Source organism: Leptodactylus fuscus, chromosome 1, assembly GCF_031893055.1.
Source record: "Leptodactylus fuscus isolate aLepFus1 chromosome 1, aLepFus1.hap2, whole genome shotgun sequence".
Classification (NCBI taxonomy): Eukaryota; Metazoa; Chordata; class Amphibia; order Anura; family Leptodactylidae; genus Leptodactylus; species Leptodactylus fuscus.
In genome coordinates, this window is record NC_134265.1 from 355,350,803 (window position 1) to 355,376,055 (window position 25,253).

General features: G+C 43.4%; 1 protein-coding gene across 1 annotated transcript; it reads right to left on the reverse strand.

Moving 5' to 3' along the window:
* Positions 1-7,084: 7,084 nt before the first annotated feature.
* On the reverse strand, positions 7,085-24,826 carry LOC142184619 (vomeronasal type-2 receptor 26-like). The gene is made up of 5 exons (XM_075259657.1): positions 23,876-24,826; positions 12,546-12,801; positions 12,284-12,366; positions 9,848-9,971; positions 7,085-8,053 (listed from the first exon to the last, which is right to left on the reverse strand). The coding sequence occupies exons 1-5, from the start codon at positions 24,824-24,826 to the stop codon at positions 7,125-7,127; spliced, it is 2,343 nt and encodes a 780-aa protein (XP_075115758.1). The 3' UTR covers positions 7,085-7,124.
* Positions 24,827-25,253: the final 427 nt, after the last annotated feature.

The following is a 25,253-nucleotide window of genomic DNA, read 5'->3' on the forward strand; positions in this document are numbered from 1 at the left end:
GGATGCCAGAGGCCAGAGGCATCGTCTAATAGAAGTGCTGCGATTCTGCTATTCACTGCAGTACTGTAGTATTGCAGTGAATAGTATGAGCGATCAGACTCCCTAGGTTTCAAGGTACCTAAGGGGTCTGATCATAAATGTAACAGAAGAAAAAAAAAAGTTTTTAAAAGTATTAAAAAAATAAAAAAAATATAAAAGTTCAAATCACCCCCCTTTCCCTAGATCAGCTATTAAAGTAATTAAAGAACATTAAACATAAACATATTAGGTATCCCCGCGCTCCAAAATGCCCGAACTATTAGAATATTAAAACATTTATCCCGTACTGCGAACGGCGTAGCGGCAAAAAAAATAAAAACAGCTAAAAAGCGTTTTTTTCAACACTTTGCCTCCTATAAAAAATTGAATAAAAAGTGATCAAACCATCAGATCTTTCCCCAAATAGTATCAATAGAAACGTCATCTTGTCCCGCATAAAAAGACACCACAACCAGCTCCATACATGGAAATATGAAAAAGTTACAGGTGTTAGAACATGATGACACAAAAAAATTTTTCTATTTTGCAAAGTTTATCATTTTTTTAAAAGTATCAAAACATGTCAAATACTATATAAATTTGGTATCACCGCGTTCGTACTGACACGTAGAACACAGGTAACATGTCATTTGTACCAAACAGTGAACGCTGTAAAAATTAAACCCATAAGAAAATGGCGCAAATGCATTTTTTCTCCAATTGCACCTCATTCTGAATTTTTTTCCAGCTTCCCAGTACATTGCACAGCATATTGAATGATGCCATTACAAAGTACAATTTGTCCCGCAAACAATAAGCCATCATGTGACTCTGTGAACTGAAAAATGAAAAAGTTATGGCTCTTGAAATGTGAGGAGGGAAAAACGAAAGTGCGAAACCAAAAAAATGGCCGGGTCCTTAAGGGGTTAAAGACCAGGCCTTTTTTTTTTCAAAACTGACATGTGTCACTTTAAATGGCAATAACTTTGAGACGCTTTAACATAGACAAGTGATTCTGAGATTGTTTTTTCGTAACACATTGTACTTCATGTCAGTAGTAAATTTTGGTCGGTATGTTATGTCTTTGATTATTAAAAAATATGAAATTTGACGAAAATTTGGAAAAAAATGCAGTTTTCAAACTTTGAAATTGCAAGTCTTTCAAATAGAAAGTCATACCACCCAAATGTTTTCATAAATATAATTAACCATGTCTTTCATTTATGTAGAAGTCAAATTTTAATCTCTCTTTAATTTTTTTCAGATATTATAAGGCTTACAAATCAAGCAGTAATTTTCAAAATTTTCAAGAATATTTCCAAAACACATTTTTCAAGGGACCAGTTCAGTTCAGAAGGGAACTTGAAAGGCCTCTGTAATAAAACCCCCCATATGTCACCCCATTCTAAAAACTGCACTCTTGAAAGAATCCAAAACAGCAGTTAGAAAGTTTCTTAACCCTTTCAGCATTTCACAGTAATTAAAACAAAATGGAGGTCAAATTTACATTTTTCAATTTCTATCACTAATATATTCATTTAGCCCTAGACTTTACACATTTACTAAGGGTTAAAAGAGGAAATGCACCCCAAATTTTGTTGCACAATTTCTCCGAACACGACAATACCCCATAAGTGCTGTTACCCTAATGTACGGGCAGGCGGTCGCTCTCAGAACGGGTGGAGCGCTAATTGGATTTTGTAGGCCAGATTTTGATAAAATAGTTTGCAGGTGCCATGTCCCTTTTGCAGAGCCCCCAAGGTGCCAAAACAGTGGAAAGCCCCCAAATGTGACCCCATTTTGGAAACTAGACCCTTCAAGGAATTTATCAAGGGGTATAGTGAGCACTTTGACCCTACAGGAGTTTTACAGAATTGGCCCAGCAAATTGGAAAATGACATTTTTTGCTATAAAATGTTGCTTTAATCCCAAATTTTGCATTTCCACAAGGGGTTAAAGGAGAAATTGCACCCCACATTTTGTTACACAATTTCTCCCGAACGTGACAATACCCCATATGTGCTGGTACCCTAATGTACGAATGGATGGAGCGCTAATTGGATTTTGTAGGCCAGATTTTGCTAGAATAGTTTGCAGGCATTCAGTAAGTGCTTTAGCATCTTCTTAGAGTATCCGGATTTTTTGTGAAATGTTGAAAAAGATGCAAAAAATGTAATTAGTATTTTTGTTCCCCCAACGTATTTATCTAGGGGTATAATTTAGGAAATTTAGAGTTTATAACAATAGGAATTTTCAGGTTTATGCAAAAGATGGGGCTTGGTGGCAATCACAGAATTAGAAGTAGAATCTACAAGAAGAGCTCTAATAATGAAGAACAGTGCGGTATCTCTCATAACAAGGAACAATACACAGGCCTGGTTGTGAGGGGCATGAGGGACAATGGTAACGGGTATCTCTGCGTCGCCCATTTTTGGTGCAGACACGGCATTTTTTTGTGCGTTAGCTCGTGTTGTTGTTGAGGGAAGTAGACTAATAAAATGCCTTTCAGTGAGTCGTTTGACATCTTCAGACTGGGGGTTCTCTATGGGGTCCTGAGGGTCAAAAAGGAGGCTGTGAATTATTTCCTCCTGGAAATCCCGGTATTTGTCGGTGCCTCCCTTCTTTTTATAAAGTAAAAAGGCATTGTGAATTCCAATTTGAAAGCGGTAAATGGCCACTTTTTTATACCAGGTTTTGGTTTTCCTTTTTATCAAATAGGGCTGTAAGATTTGATCACTTAAATCCACCCTCCCCCATGTGTTTGTTGTACTCGGACACACTTATTGGCTTATGTTTGTCTGCTGTGGCCCCTCTTTCCCTCACGGCCGTTGTTCCTGTGGGGTGCATTGTGCTCAGCACATAGACATCTCTCCGATCTCTTTATTTCACTGCCATCAACTCTTCACAAGAATAAGAACAGGACTCCCCCTTTTGTATGCCCTTCCCCACTAGCTGCTGCGGAAAACCAGCTCGGCTTTTGCGCATGGTTCCACATGCTCCTGTGCTTGCACAATGCAAGTGTCTAAATAGGGCCACACCTGAATAGAAGTTGTCACAATACAAGTGGTACCCTTTGTGTAGCAGGGGCTGCATTATCTCCACCACTATTGTACTGCTGATGGGAATATTAGGGAGGCATCCTGGGGAATCAATTTTTTTATCTCGTCCCTCATAGATTCTGAAGGCGGTGGTGTATCCGGAACTGCTTTCGCAAAGCTTATATAGCTTTATGCCATATCTTGCCCGTTTGGAAGGGAGATATTGGCGAAAGCTCAGTCTACCGTGAAAACTAAGGAGGGATTTGTCCTCACTGACATTTTGCTCTGGGGTGTAATGTTGTAAAAAGGAGTGGTTCAAATCATTTATGAGGGGTCTCAGTTTGAATAAACGATCACGGTTTGGATCATCACTTGGGGGGGCCTGTGAATTATCACTGAAGTGAAGGAACCTCATTATTCGCTCATAGCGAAGCCTGGACATGACTGCCAAATATATTGGGGTTGACTGTGCGGGACTTTTTGACCAATATGACCTGATTGAGGGCTTTTTTACAATACCTATATTTAGCGTGAGGCCCCAAAATTTTTTCATTTCCACCAGATCTGTGGGTGTCCAATCTTTGGCATGGGCAGATGAAGGTTTTTGGGTTATATACTGGGTGGCGTATAAATTCGTTTGAAGGACAATTTCATTGAGGAGGTCGTCGCTTATAAATAAACTAAAATAATTAATGTGGGTAAATTGGGAATCGTCCACTGTTATGCCAGGAGATGCAGTAAATGGGGGCACTCTAGGGGCAAAAGATGGAGCAGGTGCCCACTGGAGGGAACGCACATCAACTAGTGGGAAAGTGTCACCGTCTGCTGCCGCACTGCTAGTTCCTGCACCTTCACCATCTGAAGTGTCAATTTCATCAGGGAGAACGTCCCCTGAAGACAAATCTGAAATGACACTTATATTGTCATTTTCATTGCCTGCAAATGTTTCAGTGTCAGACGCATCTGATGCATCTGACCAAAGAATGGCGTATGCCTCCTCACTAGTATAAAACCTCCTCGCCATAATGTCACTGATTGCGAGCCCTCTTTGGTAGAGTGGCTGTAAAGCGCCGCAGAATATGTTAGCGCTATACAAGTGACAGATATATGGCGGGTATATATATATATATATATATATATATATATATATATATATAGTGCTAGAGAGCTGATTATTGTGAGCCCTCTTTGGTACAGTGGCTGTAAAGCGCCGCAGAATATGTTAGCGCTATACAAGTGACAAATATATATATATATATATATATATATATATATATATATATACCTATATGGCGGGTATATATATATATATATATATATCTCCCTATCTACCTCTGATATACAGATATACAGTGGGGCAAAAAAGTATTTAGTCAGTCACCAATAGTGCAAGTTCCACCACTTAAAAAGATGAGAGGCGTCTGTAATTTACATCATAGGTAGACCTCAACTATGAGAGACAAAATGAGAAAACACATCCAGAAAATCACATTGTCTGATTTTGTAAGAATTTATTTGCAAATTATGGTGGAAAATAAGTATTTGGTCACCTACAAGCAATCAAGATTTCTGGCTCTCACAGACCTGTAACTTCTCCTTTAAGAGTCTCCTCTTTCCTCCACTCATTACCTGTAGTAATGGCACCTGTTAAACTTGTTATCACTATAAAAAGACACCTGTGCACACCCTCAAACAGTCAGACTCCAAACTCCACTAAAGACCAAAGAGCTGTCAAAGGACACCAGAAACAAAATTGTAGCCCTGCACCAGGCTGGGAAGACTGAATCTGCAATAGGCAACCAGCTTGGATTGAATAAATCAACTGTGGGAGCAATAATTAGAAAATGGAAGACATACAAGACCACTGATAATATCCCTCGCTCTGGGGCTCCACGCAAAATCTCACCCCGTGGGGTCAAAATGATCACAAGAACGGTGAGCAAAAATCCCAGAACCACGCGGGGGGACCTAGTGAATGAACTGCAGAGAGCTGGGACCAATGTAACAAAGCCTACCATCAGTAACACACTACGCCGCCAGGGACTCAGATCCTGCAGTGCCAGACGTGTCCCACTGTTTAAGCCAGTACATGTCCGGGCCCGTCTGAAGTTTGCTAGAGAGCATTTGGATGATCTAGAAGAGTATTGGGAGAATGTCCTATGGTCTGATGAAACCAAACTGGAACTGTTTGGTAGAAACACAACTTTTCGTGTTTGGAGGAAAAAGAATACTGAGTTGCATTCATCAAACACCATACCTACTGTAAAGCATGGGGGTGGAAACATCATGCTTTGGGGCTGTTTCTCTGCAAAGGGGCCAGGACGACTGATCCGGGTACATGAAAGAATGAATGGGGCCATGTATTGTGAGATTTTGAGTGCAAACCTCCTTCCATCAGCAAGGGCATTGAAGATGATACGTGGCTGGGTCTTTCAACATGACAATGATCCAAAACACACTGCCAGGGCAATGAAGGAGTGGCTTTGTAAGAAGCATTTCAAGGTCCTGGAGTGGCCTAGCCAGTCTCCAGATCTCAACCCTATAGAAAACCTTTGGAGGGAGTTGAAAGTCCGTGTTGCCAAGCGACAGCCCCAAAACATCACTACTCTAGAGGAGATCTGCATGGAGGAATGGGCCGACATACCAACAACAGTGTGTGCCAACCTTGTGAAGACTTACAGAAAACGTTTGACCTCTGTCATTGCCAACAAAGGAGAGAGAACAAAGGATTGAGATGAAATTTTGTTACTGACCAAATACTTATTTTCCACCATAATTTGCAAATAAATTCTTACAAAATCAGACAATGTGATTTTCTGGATTTGTTTTCTCATTTTGTCTCTCATAGTTGAGGTCTACCTATGATGTAAATTACAGACGCCTCTCATCTTTTTAAGTGGTGGAACTTGCACTATTGGTGACTGACTAAATACTTTTTTGCCCCACTGTATATATATATATATATATATATATATATATATATATATATATATATACAGTATATATATATGATCTATGTATAGATTTGGGGATAGGGGATTAGGAATTAGGGGATTGATGGGTTTTGGGGCAGGATCGGGCAGTGGAAACTGTGTATATAAGTGTTTTTTTTTTATCAAGGCAATGTCTCAAGTCTCTCTCCTTCTTCTCTTCTCCTCACAAAGTAACAATGTGTAAGGAGAAGAGGAGAGGGAGGAGACTTAAGACGCTGTCTTGTACTGTAAATAAAAGGGATCGCTGTGACTTGCTGTCACAGCGATCACGTGACCGGGGACCAATCAGATCGGTCCCCGGCATCTTCACCAAGTCCCAGGCTAGAAGTGGGGGCGGGACTGTTACCAGGGGGGGCGCGATCTGCTCCGAAATGGCACCTAAAGACCGGACGTATTTCGACAATAGTCCGGTCTTTAGGTACCAGCACATGAGGCCGTAAATTTACGTACAGCGGTTAAAGGACATAGCAAGCAAACTGAATTACCCAAAATCGACAGTGGCCTATGTGATTACGAAGTGGACGGTGAACGGTGATTGTCAGAATGTGCACCGAGTCGGCAGACCCCCGAAACTGCAGTCGTCCAAAATCGCTGAAAAAACTTACCTGTCTTCTCCAAGCCGAATGGAATAAAATACCACTAGCCGTCATACAAGGACTCGGGGAAAGCCCCGGAGGGATGAGGCTGTAATTGCCGCTCGTGGAGGCTCTACCATCTATTGAGTAGGAATAAATGATGTTTTCTATTCTACCACAGGTGTCCAAATACTTATTGGTAGACAAGGTATTCATCCAGTCCTGACATATTGTCGGCTGTGTAATGTGTGAATTCACATATAGTGCAATCATCTGCAGGACGGTCAGCACTAAGGATTGTGACCCCACAGTACAACAACACTAAAGTCACTGTTACCCTCCCCCCACACACATATATATCACTGCAGCAGCATCTTCAGGGGTATAAGGGGCAATAGCTTTATAATAGAATATAATACAGAGATATTCTGTCTAGCTCAGTGTATAATAGTGGTGTGGGGGAGGGGGCATTATGTTACCACATGGCACATTACACATCATCATTTATTACTATTATTACATATTTCCTTTCTTCTCCCCAGCAGATCAGTTTTTCTGTTCTTTTCTGATCTGAATAAAATGATAAAACATTTTGGGAAAAACACACAAGCTAAAAGTCCAGCACTGGAAGCCATTACTGCAAATATCTCCACGGCCACCATGTATTTCCCTCTGGTGCTCAGATAAGCCGGGATCATGGCCATCCAGACACTACAGAACAGCAGCATGCTGAAGGTGATGTACTTGGCCTCATTAAAACTGTCCGGTAATGTCCTCACCATGAAAGCCAGAAGAAAGCTGACAGCGGCCAGGAGCCCCATATAACCCAACATGGAGTAGAACCAGAGATCTGAGCCCTCATTACACTGAATGATGATCTTCTCAGGATAAGACTGAGTGTCCAGGTCCTGGAATGGGGGAGAAATAGACAACCACAGAACACAGATGACAACCTGGAAGGAAGAACACAACAACACTATGGTATAGGGCAGCTTCACACTCAGCCATTTTCTCCAGGGGCTTCCAGGCTTGGTGGACTTAAAAGCAACACAAACCATAACAGTCTTGGCCAGAAGTGAAGAGACTGCCACTGAGAAGAAGACTCCAAAACTGGTTTCACGTAATCTACAAGTGACATCACTGGGACGACCAAGAAACAAGAAGACAGAGAGGAAGCTGAGGATGATGGAGACCAGGAGGAGATAACTCAGGTTCCGGTTATTAGCTTTAACAATAGGAGTGTCCCGGTAGGAAATAAATATTCCAAATATGGAGCCGGTCACAAGACATCCGAAGAACGAGACACAGGAAGATACAGAAGCAATGGTGTCATTATGGTAAGAGATGAATTCCATTACTTTGGGCAGACATCGGTCTCTCTTCTCATTAGACCATTCAGCACTTTGGCATTTACTGCAGCTGTCGGCATCTGTAGGAAGATTTCATTACATATTAGATATCATAAAGGACATATCTGCATGGACGGACTGGGAACTCAAGGTGACCCTGGAAAAAATCTAAATGTTATAGGTTGGATAAATCTGCAGAAGTCGGGGGCAGCATATGTGGGTAACACACGACAACTGATTTAAGACTATCAGAGCCCATAACCATCTGGCTGTGTTCCTGCACTCAGATACTGGAGCTGTGTACTGGGAACATAAAACTTTGCTGGAGTTAAGTTAATTCTATGTTACATCTTCGTGTCTGGTCATTGTCCAGCTCTGAAAAAGTGGACAAAAGAGGGTGTGATCTTTTTTTTTTTTCCTTTGGTAGATTGGGAGCCTACATAGGGCTCACAAGGTATATTTTTTCTTTCCCTATCAGTATGTCTTTGAAGTATTGGATGGAAATCCACACAAACACGGAGAGAACATACAAACTCCTTGCATATGTTTTTTTTGGCCCTTGGCAGGATTCAAACCCAGGTCTCCAGCACTGCAAGACTGCAGTGCTAACCACTGAGCCACTGTGTGGCCCCAGGGTGTGATCTTGTGAGTGTGACTTCACTCCTGTACTGTACAACCTTTAGGGCAATTCACACGGAGTTAACGCGCTCGCATTCTGGCATGTATATAAGTGTCAGAATGTGAGCCCTCAAAACAGATCCTATTCATTTCAATGGGTCATTACGGGCGTATAACGTGCGTAATTTTGCGTGGGTAATTTTGCAGCTGCGTTATACGCCCGTAAAGACCCATTGAATGGGATCTGTTTTGAGCGCTCACATTCTGACACGTGTATACATGCCAGAATGTGAGCGCGTTAACTCCGTGTGAACTGGCCCTTATACTACAATATAAATATAACTTGAAGTTGGTTTGTGAGCTTGTGAATTTTGGCTAAATTTTGGCTAATAAGAAAGTAAATATAACTCATAGTGAAGGAAACGTCCCAATATGGCAACAATGAGAGAAAAATGAAACAATTATAATTCCTAGAATGTTACAATGATAAGACTTAGCAGGCGAAGAACACTTAGCCATTATGGTCTTATAACAGGATTGTTAAATGGATAAAATGGTCATACAGATGTGTCCTTCATTAACTTTACTATTGGTGGAACCTGCAATCCCCATAGAAAACAAAGAGCTCATCTCGTAATATATCAAAATACATCGATTTTACTCAATGCAAAAAAATACCTATGCTTATAAACATGAGGACCACACTGTTTCTTGTCACTATCCCCATAATAGATATACATGACCATATGAGGGCGGCTCTGAGATTAGTTATTATACATACACTATGTCATTGCTTATTGGATTTGTCTCATCACTAGCCATCTCTTGGTTTGTTCTGAGTGTTATATATTGCCATGTATATCCATTCTAGGGATGTTGCCAAAAAACTGCTGTGGTCCTCATGTTTATAAGCATGTGTATTGTTGTATTCAATAACTTAATGTATTTTTATATATTTTGGGTTGAGATATTTTTATTCTATTAGAATCCTGTCATTTTCTGTAATGAATGGATTTGTTCTTGTAGCTTTATGATGTCCACATATGAGTATCATGAGATGACCAGATATGTGTATCATGAGATGACTGGCTTTTCAAAACAACATGATTTTTCTATATTATGTCAGAAGATGCCTATCCTCTATTGTAATAGCATTTGAAGCTTGTTACAGGTTATTTCAGTAAGACAGTACTACTACTCCTACTAGAACATCATCACACTTATCAGACAGTACTACTACTCCTACTATCATATACCGGTTACATTGGAGATCTCTCCCTCGGAGCAAGGCACACAGTCATAGCAGCAGGAGTGAACTGTTTCTCTTGTCTTCTTCCTGCTTCCAGGTAAACATGGCTCTGAGCAGCGGGATACTGGGATCTGAGAGAGAAGACAAGAACCTTTACTACAGTGAAACACACAGAATGTCTATGTTTCATAGAAGTAATGAGGTGACCTCAGAGGGTGAACTACAGAGGGTATAGTGTCGAGGTGTCCCCAGGTCATTGCTCTTCCTTCATCTCTTGTTACATCAGTGTGACATTTTTCTGATAGGTGAAGTGTTTGCTCCAATATACCGTTTGATTTGAACTCTATCCTCACAAGATGGCAGTGCATAAGGGAAATGCTAAAAGAGAAATTTCCCAGTAGCTGCTGGTGAACCCTGGGAGTAGGGGCACAACAATACAGTGAGCCCTAACCTGTCCCTGCCTACTTTCCAGAACTGCCCTAGGCGACAGGTGACAACTGGGTGGCAGTCCCTTCTTAAGATATAAGTGATAACACAGAATGCAGACAAGACAAACAACAACAAAAGGGAGGTCAGCTAGCCAAGGTCGATAACAGTCGAGCAGCGCAGTACAGAATCCAAATCCGAGAGAATAGTCAAAAGTAAAGCCAGAGGTCAGAAATATGAATAGAGATAAGAAACAGCAAGAGTAACAGCCAGTACACATGAGGCAATAGCAAGGCAATACCAATGTGAATGTGAGCAAACAAATAAGAAGGAAGAATCCCCCCAGACCTGATAGGAAGATAAGCTATCAATGCCACATGTAATGCTAAGATTAACTATTAGAGGAGCAGAGGGAAATCAATGTGAAGGAGATGGGTGTGGTGGAAAATCAACTACCGAAGTGAGAGAATAGGACAGTGTTCAGACAACACAAGAAGAACCTTAAACAAAGAATCATAGCCAGACACATCTCCTGCGCCGCAGCATGCGGTCGGAGGATGGCTCTGAAGCCCATATCGTCAAGGATGTCTCATCACAGTTGGACTTTTTACATGATAGCCAGGACTATGATATCATTAGTGACCTAATACTCCTATAGTCCCTCATGTCTAGCCAAATGAGAAAAATAAGCAAAAACCCCAACAGTACACTATCACATTAGTTTAAGAACAAACAGCAAAAGTCACAGGAAGAACAATCCAAACGAGAGAGTCAAACAAGAACAAGGGGATAACAAGATTAGACAAGGAAACATAGAGGAAAAAAACATGGAAAAAATATCAACAAATAGCAATAGGGTCTGAGTCTGTTAATCAATAATGTCGGCCAGCCAGAAAAGACCCACCCTCAGCCACGTGACAGCCACAGGCCCAACGAGTCCAGCTGGGGAATTAGGGTGTAAAAGAAATGTGGTTATAGAGGACAGAGAAGAGGAAATAGGAAATGGGGCCAAGCAAGTGTGCCAGACATCCCTGATGAGCACGAAGGGACCCAAGAGGCTAGACCCAGGAGGAGAATATGGGTCCGACCAGATCATAGAGCTAGGGTGATGCGAGGCCAATCGTAACCTCTCAATCTCCATCCATATGTAATATGCATAGAGGGTAGGCCAAGCCAGAATCCTCTGCAACTGAGCAGCCGATAATATAAAACCAAGTTAGGAAAAGAAAGTCCCCCTCACGCCCTAGGAGTCATCATTAGCTGCCTAGAAAGCCTGTGTCTTCCCCTGGCCCACACAAACTGAAGAAGTGAGCCCTGCAGCGGCCGAAGGGGGATCAGCACTGGGAGGGTCTCAAACAAATAGAGCAACTTAGGCAAAACAGTAATCTTGACTACGGCAATGCAGCCAAAGAGAGACAAAGGCAAACCTCACCACTTATCAAGAAGAGCCTAGATGTGCCTATAGAGCGGGGGGAAATTAGCTTGATAAAGCTGAGTGAAAGAGCCCGTCAACTGTGTACCTAAATATTTCAGGGAGGAGGACCAACAAGTGTACCCAAATGAATCCTGAAGGCCAGCCAGATCAGAAGGGGAGATACGGATAGGCAAGGAAGTAATAGTTTTGGAAGTGTTAATCTTATATCCAGACAGCTGACCAAAACAGGAAAGTGAGGGTTAGTGAGGGTAAGGAGAATATTGTCTGAAATCAGTGAAAATTTAAATTCCCAATCACCTACACGAACCTCCGAAATATCAGGGCATAAATGAATGTCCATTGCCAGGGGTTCAATACAAAGAACAAATAGGAGGGGAGACAACGGGCAGCTCTTCCTAGTGCCATTATGCAACCAGAACAGGGGGAGGAAGCATAAGGGAGTTTAACCATGGCGGATGGGGACGAGTAAAGACTCCTGATTGCAGAAAAAAAAGGGCCTTGAAAACCATAAGAGGTCAAAGCCTCAAACAAGAAAGGCAAACCCAGGCATTCAAAAGCCTTTTCTGTATCTAAGCTAAGTACCAAAAGCTCAGAGTCAGAGCATGAAGCAACATCAATAAGATCGCTAGTTCTCCTGGTATCTTCGGGACAAAACCGACCTGATCCTTATGGACCAGGGAGGGGAGACACATATTCAGTCTGGATACAAGGAGCTTGGTATAAAGCTTAAGATCGACATTCAAGAGTGTAATGGGCCTATAATTTCTGCAATCAAGGTGGTCCTTACCAGGTTTCGGAAAAAGAGTGAGAAAAGAGTGTGAGAGGGAGCGCGGGATGGCCTCACCTGCCATAAAGGGCAAAAATAAAGAAACAAGGTGCGGAACTAGTTCCACCTTGAACACTTTGTAATACAAATAAGTGAGACCATCTGGGACATGAAGGCTTTCCATTGGGAAGCTCCTTAAGGAGTTGTGAGACCTTGTCAGCTGTGATGGGTTTGTTAAGGCAGGCAAGGTCATCGGACGAGTGCGTAGGCAGGTGACAGGAGGCCAGAATGTGCTGGGAGGTCCGCAGGAAGGTCCGACAGAAGGGAATATTAACTAGAATAATAGGCATGAAACATACACGCAATTTAAGTAGGGTCATACACAACAGCTCTATCAAAGCACCGCAACCGAACCTACCTCCCGTCAGTCACGTAACTGGTGAGCCAGGAGGGTATTGGATTTATAGCTCTGTCATAGTACCACTGTTTAGTATAAAGCAACAGTTTGGAAGTCTTTTGTAAAAGAGCCTCTCGGATTTGGGCCCAAAGGTCTTTCTGAGTTTTAAGAAGGGCTTGGGATGGGCAAGTTGTCATACCACTCTCCGTGCGACGCAGACGGGACTGAAGAGCCAGAATTAACATTCCTCTATAACAGGGAACTGAGGGCAATGCAGTGTCCTCTCATCACAAGCTTATGGTGCGGTTCTCTTTTAATATCCTATATGTTTCTGTATCATTTAATATACTATATACAGATTCCAAATAATCTTTGGTGTTTAGGACCACCACCACTCCCCCCTTGTCTGCCATAGTGTAACCAGGGAAGCCTTTGAAAGAGAAGCAAACATAACCAGAAACAGATTGAAACAGAGGGGTTACCCGGAGTGGTCTGTGAAAAGAGCGTATGATATAGCAATAGGAACTGACAGAAATAAATTACTGTATGATACACAGAAAGATAAACAGACAAAGAGGGATCCTAAAGTTCATTTCACAACCAGATACAGTTTGGGGTACAATGACATTGTTACCATTATTAAGGACAACTTACCCATACTAAACAGGACTCCATATTAAAAAAAATAATTTCGAATCGATGTAAGTTTTCATCAAAAAGAGGAAAGACCATAGGAAACTTCCTATCCCCCAGCATGTACATCAGCGATAAGGAAAAGAAATCGAACACATGGTTACATAGAAAGGGCTTTTCTAAGTGCAGACAATGCCGATGTGGGGTGTGCAGATTTGCTGAATCCTCTGAGATATTTTATAGTACAGATGTAAAACGGAAGTATAAGATCAAGGATTACATTAATTGTAATAATAGTCATGTGGTATACATGATTTTGTGTGAAATATGTAAAAAACACTACATAGGTCAGCAGTTCTCAACCTGTGGGTCGCGACCCCGACGGGGGTCGAACGACCAAAACATAGGGGTCGCCTAAAGCCATTGGAAAATACATATTTCCGATGCCTTTAGCAGCTGAGAAGCCGCACTACCTTTTGCAGCAGGGTAAATCCTAGTGGGCTGAAGGACCTGTGATGATGTCATGACCATGTGATCGGACTCTGTGGGCGGAGCTATTCAATACAGTGCCGAGTTACACAGGAAGAGGAAGCTGCAGTGAATGGAGACTGGAAGGTAAGATGGAGAGAAGAGACAGCATGTGTAAGCAAGAGGGTGGAAGGGGGTGCAGGCTGTGTGTGAGTATAATAGTGGGGTTCAGGCTGTATGTGAGCATGATAGGGGGGTTCAGGCTGTGTGTGAGCATCATAGGGGGTTCAGGCTGTGTGTGAGTATGATAGTGGGGTTCAGGCTGTATGTGAGCATGATAGGGGGATTCAGGCTGTGTGTGAGCATGATAGGGGGGTTCAGGCTGTGTGTGAGCATGATAGTGGGGTTCAGGCTGTGTGTGAGCAAGATGGGGGTGTGTTTCAGGTTGTATGTGAGCATAATAGAGGGGTTCAGGTTGTGTGTGAGCATAATAGTGGGGTTCAGGCTGTGTGTGAGCATGATAGGGGGTTCAGGCTGTGTGTGAGCATGATAGGGGGGTTCAGGCTGTGTGTGAGCATGATAGGGGGTTCAGGCTGTGTGTGAGTATGATAGTGGGGTTCAGGCTGTGTGTGAGCATGATAGGGGGGTTCAGGCTGTGTGTGAGCAAGATGGGGGGTGTTTCAGGTTGTATGTGAGCATAATAGAGGGGTTCAGGCTGTGTGTGAGCATAATAGTGGGGTTCAGGCTGTGTGTGAGCATGATAGGGGGTTCAGGCTGTGTGTGAGCATGATAGGGGGGTTCAGGCTGTGTGTGAGCATGATAGTGGGGTTCAGGCTGTGTGTGAGCAAGATGGGGGGTGTTTCAGGCAGTATGTGAGCATGATAGGGGGGTTCAAGCTGTGTGTGAACAAGATGGGGGTGTTTCAGGTTGTATGTGAGCATAATAGAGGGGTTCAGGCTGTGTGTGAGCATAATAGTGGGGTTCAGGCTGTGTGTGAGCATGATAGGGGGTTCAGGATGTGTGTGAGCAACGGGGAGGGGTTCAGCAGATTTTGTGGAAGAGAGCTTTTGTGATTAATCACTATGTTTAAATTATGTTTGATTTGTAGCAATGAGAATACATAATGCATATCAGGTATTTACATTCCGAATCATAACTGTAGCAAAATTAAGGCCCATTCACACGGGCACAGAGGGGATAGATTATGGTGAGAAATCCACATCATAATCCGCCCCCTCACAATGGAGGTCTATGTAGACCGTCAGGCTTGTTTTTTGCGTGAGCGGCATGCTGCCACTCACGAAAAAAAAAACAGCGGGCTGCCCTTCAGGCGGATTCCGCGGCTAGGTGAGCCGTGGCGTCCGCCTGGCGGCAGCAACCTCCAAAATTGGCCCATTAATTTGAGCCGAGTCTGGGGGGAAAGCCGTGACAGTCGTGGCAAGCGTGTTTAGACCCGAGAGTGACGCGGCTCCCCGCGTCACTCTCAGGGCCTAAATCCACTAAAAATCCGCTATACCGCCCCCTGTGTGAACTAGAGCTTACAGTTATGAAGTAGCCACCAAAATTATTTTTTGGTTTGGGGTCATCGCAACATGAGGAACTGTATTGCGGGGTCACGGCATTAGAAAGGTTGAGAACCACTGACATAGGTAGTACTACAAGAACTTTGAAAGTCCGTATATCGGAACATCTACAGAGTATTAATAAAGAAAATAGTACCAACAAAACGGGAGTAACCAGACATTTCAATATTAACCCCTTCCCGCCGATGGCATTTTTTGATTTTCGTTTTTCGTTTTTGACTCCCCTCCTTCTAAACCCCATAATTTTTTAATTCTCTGCTCCAAGAGCCATATGAGGTCTTAATTTTTGCGGGATTCAGAATGGGGTGGATTTGAAGAAAAAATGCATTTCTGCGACTTTCTTACGGGCTTTGGTTTTACGGCGTTCACTCTGCAGCCAAAATGACATGTCCCCTGTATTCTGTGCTTCGGTACGGTTCCAGGGATACCAAATTTATATGGTTTTATTTACATTTTGACCCCTAAAAAAAATTCCAAAACTGTTAAAAAATTTTTTTTCTAAAAGTCGCCATATTCCGACGGCCGTAACTTTTTTATACATAGCTGTACGGGGATGCATAGGGCATCTTTTTTTGCATGGCCGGGTGTACTTTTTAGTTCTACCATTTTCGGGAAATGTTATTGCTTTGATCACTTTTTATTCAAATTTTTATCAGAATCAAAACAGTGAAAAAATGGCGGTTTGGCACTTTCGACTATTTTTCCCACTACGGCGTTTACCGAACAGGAAAAATATTTTTATAGAGTTGTAGAGCGGGCGATTTTGGATGCGGGGATACCTAACATGTATATGTTTCACAGTTTTTAACTACTTTTATATGTGTTCTAGGGAAAGGGGGGTGATTTGAACTTTTAATTCTTTTTATATTTTTTTATATTTTTTTTAATTTTTTTTTTTGCATTTATTAGACCCCCTAGGGGTGTTGAACCCCCAGGGTGTCTGATCACTATTGCAATGCATTACAATGCTAATGCATTGCAATGCATTGCAAAAAAGCATCCTTTCTGCAAAAGAGAGGATTTGCAGACAAGCCTGGGAGCCTGTACAAGGCTCCCGGCTGTCATGGCAACGGGACGTCAGCCCTGGAGCATGCTCCAGGAGCCGGCGATCCCGGCCAAAATGGCCTTTGACCGCGGCGCCGGAGGGGTTAATGCCTCCGATCGGTCCGGGGACCGATCGGAGGCATTAGAGCCGGTTGTCTACTGCTTAAAGCAGTAGACACCCGGCGGCTATGGTGGCCGCCCGGCTCCCGGGCGGTCGCCATAGTTACAGACCCAACATGCGCCGTACTATTACGGCGCATGTCGGGAAGGGGTTAAACATGCAGGAGACATAACAGGGTTAAGTTTCAGAAGGATAGAACAAGTTAGATGTCCGGTAAGAGGAGGGAACTGGGAGCAACAACTCAGGATACGTGAGGTTTATTGGATCCTAGAATTGGGAACCAGGTTCCCAGAGGGCATGAATTACAGAAATGATGTATCCTATATATACCATACTAGTTAATAGATATCACAAATACTAGTACATATCTATGATAGCAGCTGTATTGTGATAGAGATACTTACCCAGTTGTAGGAGGTGCAGATCCATTTGGATTGGTTAAACAAAAGAACGGGGTTGGAGATGATTAATTTAGACCAAGCGTAGTAGATGTAGGATGATAAATCGCCATCTTTAGTAAGGGAATCTAGGTTCCGTACATAGAGAGAGGAGTATGGGTAGTATTAACCAATGAGAGATGAGTAGAGATGAGCGAACAGTGTTCTATCGAACACATGTTCGATCGAATATCACGCTGTTCGCCATGTTCGAATCGAATCGAACACCGCGTGGTAAAGTGCGCCATTACTCGATTCCCCTCCCACCTTCCCTGGCGCCTTTTTTGCTCCAATAACAGCGCAGGGTAGGTGGGACAGGAACTACGACACCGGTGACGTTGAAAAAAATAGGAAAAACCCATTGGCTGCTGAAAACATGTGACCTCTGATTTAAAAGAACAGCGCCGCCCAGGTTCGCGTCATTCTGAGCTTGCAATTCACCGAGGACGGAGGTTTCCATCCATTTAGCTAGGGCTTAGATTCTGGGTAGGCAGGGACAGGCTAGGATAGGAAGGAGAAGACAACCAACAGCTCTTATAAGAGCTAAATTCCAGGGAGAAGCTTGTCAGTGTAACGTGGCACTGATGGGCTCAATCGCCGCAACCCAGCTTTCCACAGCGTTCAGGATCCTGAATGGAATACACTGAAAGTGTATTCCCGTATACCCTATATACCCCCGAACCACGTTCCAACGGTGTGCCCCCCCACCTCCACCTCAGAAACTAACTTGAATACACTGGAAGTCCCCTAACAATAGAATTGGGGCTATATACACCCTCAATTTTAGCTACTGGTATATAGTGCCATTTTCTGACTGGGAATTCAAAGAATATATTGCGGTTACATACACCCTCAATTTTTGCTACTGGTATATAGTGCCATTTTCTGACTGGGAATTCAAAGAATATATTGTGCCTACATATACCCTCAATTCTTGCTTCTGCCATATAGTGCCAGTTTCTGAGTGGAAATTCCCCAAATAATTTGGGGATACATTCACCCTACATCTCAGGCTCTTGCCATATTCACCCAGGTTGTCAGTGCTGCACCAGCTCGTTCCCAGACAGCTCGGCCCAAAAAACCCATTACCTATATAGAGGATTTTGACAATGAAGACAACATGTTCTAAATCTAATGTCTGCACCTTCTCCTGAATTAAAATGAAGGCAGCTATTAACTTTCAAATAGCACTGCACAAAGGAAGATCTTATCAGCTTGTCTCATGACATGCTACTAAAAAGTGTCATTTGTGTATCTTAATGTAAATATAGTTGTAAGCTTGTTGGGTTTTAGGCACTGCCAAGTTATTTTTTACCACCCGCTGCCTTATAATGACGACAAAGTCACTGTGGGTGTTCAGAGCTCACAGCTTTTGTTGACATTTGTCTTGCTCTCTGTCGGTACCAGCTCTCTTTTTGGATACTGTAAAGTTATGTTGACTTTATTAACAGCTATAGAAGTTTTAGCCAGGTTGTGACGGTGTGTAACCCTAACAACACTAAGTGGGATACACATTAATAGTCAGTCTATGTACGCTAAACGCATCACTGAAGTAATTTTTTTTTCCTCTCCCCTAATATAAGAAAGGAAAAGACATTAGACCTAGACCGGGGTTCGAGGCTTGTAAAAATCCAGTATTATTTGTTCTTCATGATGTGAAATATGTGTTGAAAAGCAACCCAAGATGAAGTCAGCCATGTGTGCCAGTGTGTTACTTGGCATGCCTTTGCTGGCCCCAACTGTAAGGGTCACTCTGCATTTCCTCCATTTTCCACTCCCATTCACACCATCTGTGGTGAAGCAATGGGATGCACTGAAGTGCACCCTCTAGCCTCGTGTGGGACAGGGACATCAGATGCTACTCCAACCCCCTCGTCTTCCTCCGCCAGCCAACGGTGCGAAGATGAGAGGAGTGTGCTCTGAATGTTTTCTGCCTAGCAGAGGCTAGTTCTCACATACGAAAATGGCCCCACTTTGACCTGTATATCAGGCACAATGGTGTAGGTTTCAAAGAAACATGGCACCAACAAGTTGAAAATGTGGGTCATGTGTGGACCGTGTTTGAGTCTGGCAAGCTCCAGATCTGCTACCAGGTTCCAGCCATTATCACAGGCGCAAAAATGCCAGGCCCCAGGTGTAGCAGGGAAAAAAAACATTGCCATCTCAGACAGGATGGCATCCATGACCTCGGAGGCAGTGTGCTGTTTGTCCCCCAAGCTGATGAGCTTCAGCACGGCCTGCTAACATCTCCCCACGCCAGTGTTACAGCATTTGCCACTAGTAGCTGGGGTGGAGGTAGGCGCAAATATGCCAGGCCCCAGATGTAGCAGGGAAAAAAAAAATGCCATCTCAGCCAGGATGGCATCCCTGACCTCGGAGGCACTGTGCTGTCTGACCCCCAAGCTGATGAGCTTCAGCACGGCCTGCTGATGTCTCCCCACGCCAGTGTTTTAGCGTTTGCCGCTAGTAGCTGGGGTGGAGGTTGCAGCGTAGTAGGGTTTCAGTCTACTGCCATGAATTTTGGCCTGGGAGAGGAGATAGGGTACCCCAGTTTGCACCCGGGGACCAGACTCCACCACATTCACCCTGCCTGTCCTTAAAGATAAGCAGCATCCCTGACCACAGGCGCTTGTCCAAGTGTCGGTGGTCAAGTGGACCTTGCAGCAAAGCGCGGAACTAGTTGTGACGGCTAGGGATGGCATAGCGAGGTGCCACAGTTGCCATCAGGTTCAGGAAGGCCGGAGTTTCAACAAGCCGGAAGGCCAACATCTCCTGGGCCAGCAGTTTAGCGATGTTGGCGTTCAAGGTTTGCGTGGGTGGGTGGTTAGCGGTGTATTTCTGCCGGCGCTCCAATGTCTGAGAGATGGTGGGTTGTTGTAAAGAAGCGCCTGATGGTGCCTTTGATGGTACAGGAGAAGGAGATAAGACAGGGACAGGGGAGGATGAGGGAGAAGTCAACAAAGTGGCGGAGGCAGATGAAGTGATGTCCTGGCTCGTCCTCTAGAGTGCATCGCCAGCACTGTGAGCAGAGGCAGTGGCATGAACGGCGGGCGGTATTTGTCCTGCCGTTGCTGCCTGCCACTGATTCCAGTGCTTGGATTCCAAATGACGATGCATTGAAGTGGTGGACAGGTTGCTCTTCTCAGAGCCCCTACTCGATTTCGAGAGGCAAATTGTGCAGACAACACTATATCTGTCCTCGGCGCATTCCTTGAAAAAACTCCACACCTTCGAGAAATGTGCCCTCGAGGCGGGAGTTTTTCGGGGCTGGGTACAAACTGGAACATCTTGGGAGATTCTGGGTGTGGCCTGGCTTTGCCTAAGCTGCTGACCTCTGCCTCTAGCTACCCTTTTTGGTGCTGCACCTGCCTCAACATCCACACTACTTTCCCCGCTTGACATCCGCCCTGTCCAGGTGGGGTCAGTGTCCTCGTCGTCCACCACTTCCTCTTCCAACTCCTGTCTCGCCTCCTCCTCCTGCACAATGCGCATGTCAACTGGCTGCCCTGACAGCAACTGCGTCTCATCGTCGTCGATGAGGGTGGGTTGCTGGTCATCCGAAACCAAATCGACCGGAGATGGAGGAGACTCCAGTGTTTGAGCATCTGGACACAGATACTCGTCTGTTAGGTCCGTGGAATCGCGAAATGGAGGAGCAGGTTGCGGTACAGTCAAAGGAAGGGAGAACAGCTCTGGGGAGCAGGGACAGTTGAGGTTATTGTTCTGGGAAGATTGGGAATTTTGGGTGGAAGGAGGACAAGACTGTTGGGTAAGAGGAGGTAGAGGCTGCCTGGCTGGTGGACAATGTGCTTTAAGCGTTATCCGACAGCCATTGCAAGACCTGTTCCTGGTTCTCGGGCCTACTAATCTTTGTACCATTCAGCCTAGTTAATGTGGAACTTTTGTGCAAAGCGCAGAACTTAGGGCCCACCTGATGTTACGGGACACACGCTGGTACAAGGTTCAACTCACCCTAAGGGCCAAAAACACTGCTGGTGCAAGGCTCTACTCATGCCAAGGGCCTCAATCTCTGCTGGTAGCTCAGCTTAAGGTCCTGTAACTTTGTTTGGAAGGGTTAATGTTAAGGGCTAGAAAAGTGAATTTTGGAAGGTCTTACCACATCACTCACACACACACATACACACACACTCAAAATGACAGTTAAGGGTGAGGGCTTTTGGATTTCCCATTGTCTATTCCATCTGTGGTTGTTATGGGGAACGTGATTTAAAGGGGTGACTGTTACTGTTTGTTGAGCTTAAATTGGGGTTTGTGTCCATCCATTTGGGGAGTAAAGAAGGTTTCCAGGTATTTTCCCACTTTGATAGAGGTTTTTTTGAATGTGGAAAGTGTGTAGTTGTTAGGCTGTGATGTTGGGGTAATAGAGGGTCTTTGGTGTGTTAGATGCCCCCAGACATGCTTCCCCTGCTGTCCCAGTGTCATTCCAGAGGTGTTGGCATCATTTCCTGGGGTGTCATAGTGGACTTGGTGACCCTCCAGACACGGATTTGGGTTTCCCCCTTAACGAGTATCTGTTCCCCATAGACTATAATGGGGTTCGAAACCCATTCGAACACACGAACATTGAGCGGCTGTTCGAATTGAATTTCGAACCTCGAACATTTTAGTGTTCACTCATCTCTAGAGATGAGTTAATTGAACATGTGACATGAACAGAAGATCTTGATGGAGTGTACTCCGCTTATACATATACTAAGGTAATTCAATAGGATACAACTACAAATAAAGATATATTGGATCAGATTATATATAAGGATTGGCATTATATGAAGAATCCTCATGAGAGACGGACAGTAATCTTATTAGGACATGAAATTTTTTTGTATACGTAAAGAAATTGTCTTCTGTTTTTTCATTAGATATTTATATTGAGTTTAAAAGCATTGTATTATATGTTGGTTTGTAGTGTATGTATCAATGTGGTTTATATGTGGGGTTAAACTCTTTTCCCTTGTGGAGGTTTCTGCCGGATATAATTCCAAAATAAACAAGAGGTGATGGCAATTGGAACCAGATGGTTAAGATGGCGGTTTTCTCTATAAGCGAAAAGGGATAACATCAGTGTACAGGCTATGAGATAGGATGCATAGTCCGAAACGCGTCAGTCTGACGCTTGTATTCACTTTTATTGCGTGTTCAGTGTTTTACAAGGAATGTCCAAATAAAGAAGAAGTGTTTTATCTTCAAATGGTGGCCATGCTGGATTAGTTTTATCTAAGAATGTACCCAGGAAGACCCCACTTCTTACCCAGAGACATAAACAAACAAACAAAAAAAAAAAAAAAAAAAAAAAAAAAAAAAAGCCAGGCTGCAGTTTGCCAAAACTTACCTGATTGTGGGGATAACGTCTATCCTTAGGGATAGACCACCTTCTCAGGTGTGTGGAGACTTATACAGCCATAGTTGCTCCACTGCAAAGGAACATGGGAAGAATATGCAAATCTGTCTCCCAAGATGTAAACAGGGAGACAGTGCCTCTGTTATGCTGCCCTCTATAGCAAGCACCCTGAACAACATGCCCAGCCTCCCAGAAGCCTTTGCTGGGTGCTTGCTATAGAGGGCAGCATAACAGAGGCACTGTCTCCCTGTTTACATCTTGGGAGACAGATTTGCATATTCTTCCCATAAAACTTACCTGAGAAAGCCTAAAACGTTTTGGAAGAATGTTCTCTGGTCAGATGAGACAAAAGTAGGAAAAGGCATCAACATAGAGTTTACAGGAAAAAGAAGAGGCCTTCAAAGAAAAGAACACGGTCCCTACAGTCAGACATGGCGGAGGTCCCTGATGTTTTGGGGTTGCTTTGCTGCCTCTGGCACTGGACTGCTTGACCGTGTGCATGGCATTATGAAGTCTGAAGACGACCAACACATTGTGCAGCATCATGTAGGGCCCAGTGTGAGAAAGCTGGGTCTCCCTCAGAGGTCAGGGGTCTTCCAGCAGGACAAGGACCCAAAACACACTTCAGGTCAGCACTAGAAAATGGTTTGAGAGAAAGCCCTGGAGACTTGTAAAGTGTCCAGCAATGAGTCCAGCCCTGAATCCCATAGAACACCTGTGGGGGAGGGGGAGAGATCTCTTGATGGCAGTTTGGAGAAGGCCCCCTTCACATCTCAGGAGGGACCGCGAGCAGTTTGCCAAAGAAGAATGGTCTAAGATTCCAGCAGAGCCTTGTAAGAAACTCATTGCTGGTTACCGGAAGCGGTTGTGCACAGTTATTGTGTCTAAAGGTTGTGCTACCAAGTATTAGGCTGAGGGCGCCAATACTTCTGTCCCGCCCATTTTTGGAGTTTTGTGTAAAATGATCAATGATTTGACTTTTTTTTCATTCTCTTTTGTGTTTTTTCATTGCTAGCAAAATAAATGAAGATATTACCAAAGAGTTTGTGCTTGTAATCATTTTCTGGAAGACAACGAGTATTATCTGACAGAATTGCAGGGGGGGCAATAATTTTGGCCAACACTGTAGTTCTTGTATTTTTGTATTGTGACCAGTTTTTTTTTTTTTTTTTTTTTTTTTTTACTGTTATGACTTTAATAGACTGTAATTCACAAAAATACTGCAAAATGTAACTAATGTCCAATAATGTAAGTGCAAAGTAACTGAAGAGCTGATGTAGAGGAATCCTATATGTAACCTATATAATGATGTATAAGGGCAGACAGAAGCGTTACATAGTCACATGTATAATGGAAGGCTTCTTACCTCCTGTGTGTGTCTCCAGGGTATAGACGAGGTATTTATATAAAGCTTCTGACCACTGACAGCCCATGGGGTAATATTTCCTACTATGTCCTCCCGTATGTCCTTATATGTGGCCTCTTCTATATATACCCTGTATATTATCTTATATCCATGTACGGCTTCCCCCCGCTCATTAAAGTAATAGGAAGGTCTCATTGGATCCAGTGGACTCTTCATCCTCTGTAGGTGGCGCTGTAACTTCTGTGTGTATTGTATAAGTCCGGTTATTGGATTTTCTGGAGATTTGTCTTTTATATATAAGAACATTTCATGGAGAGCTTTTGCCAGGACTTCTACAGCCTCATACAGTCTTGGAGAGACGCCCGATGTGAGGAAATATCTCATACTTGGCAGAGTATACCAATGACTAGAATTATATTCTTCATATGTGAGTGAAATGAAGGAATCTTTCTCCACATACTTTGTCATTGAATCCAACACTTCCCAGAACATTTCTTTATTGAATATATCGGGCAGTTTCTTGTAGTTTTTCACAAAATCTTCAATTCCTTGAAAAGATTGAGATGAAAAGTCCACGACTAGACTTCTATTAAAGTCTGGATACCGATTCTCAGAACTGACAGAACTAAAGGCCAAGGATGGTGGAAGGATGAAAGTCTTATCCAAAAATACAAATCCAAGATTCTCTATCATATGAACTAACAAATGAGTGAAGGTCCCGCACAGTATAATGACCCTGACTTGTGGATTGTGTAATACCTGTAATATCTGATTATATTCTATATTCTTATATCTCTCATCTGTATATTTTACGGTGTAGGCCACACAGATCCCGCGCTCTCTCATGTACTTTCTCAGTATCTGCAGTTCTTTCTCTCCGGCATCATCATCTGATACTAAAATCCCAACCCAGGTCCAGCCAAAGTGCTCCAACAGTTCGGTGACCACCATATTGTGGATGTGGCTATTTTGGACTGTCCGGAAAACATGTGGATAGAGGAGTCTATCAGATAATGAGGGGTCGGTGGCTCCATAGCTGATCTGTACAAGACAGAAGAGAACAGAAAACATTGGGGCAGATTTACTAATCCTATGGAATATTCACACAGTGTTACCTTATGCAGAGATAAGTCCGAGCTCTCCAATTTGTGATGTAAAGTGAAGATATAATTTATTGGTGTTTTACCATTGGCACCAGTCATGTCATTCCTGCAGTGATATATAGTAATAGTCAGGCAGTAGTCGGTATATTAATTCGGTTAGGTCTCAGACGTTTTGTTGATTTATCACCTTCCTCAGTGGGAGAGGACAGATACCGAGGTAAATAATTGCCATTGTAGGGTACATATATAGACATGTAGTATGTGCCAAAAGTAAG

What these genes read in the sequence shown, in the direction of transcription:
- LOC142184619 (XM_075259657.1), bottom strand. Translation starts at nt 24,826, where the DNA reads ATGGTGGTCACCGAACTGTTGGAGCACTTTGGCTGGACCTGGGTTGGG. An exon ending in ATTTTTGCCCTTTATGGCAG is followed by an intron (nt 12,367 to 12,545) that starts GTGAGGCCATCC and finishes CTGGTCCATAAG; the next exon opens with GATCAGGTCGGTTTTGTCCC. An exon ending in GCTCTGACTCTGAGCTTTTG is followed by an intron (nt 9,972 to 12,283) that starts GTACTTAGCTTA and finishes CTTCTCTCTCAG; the next exon opens with ATCCCAGTATCCCGCTGCTC.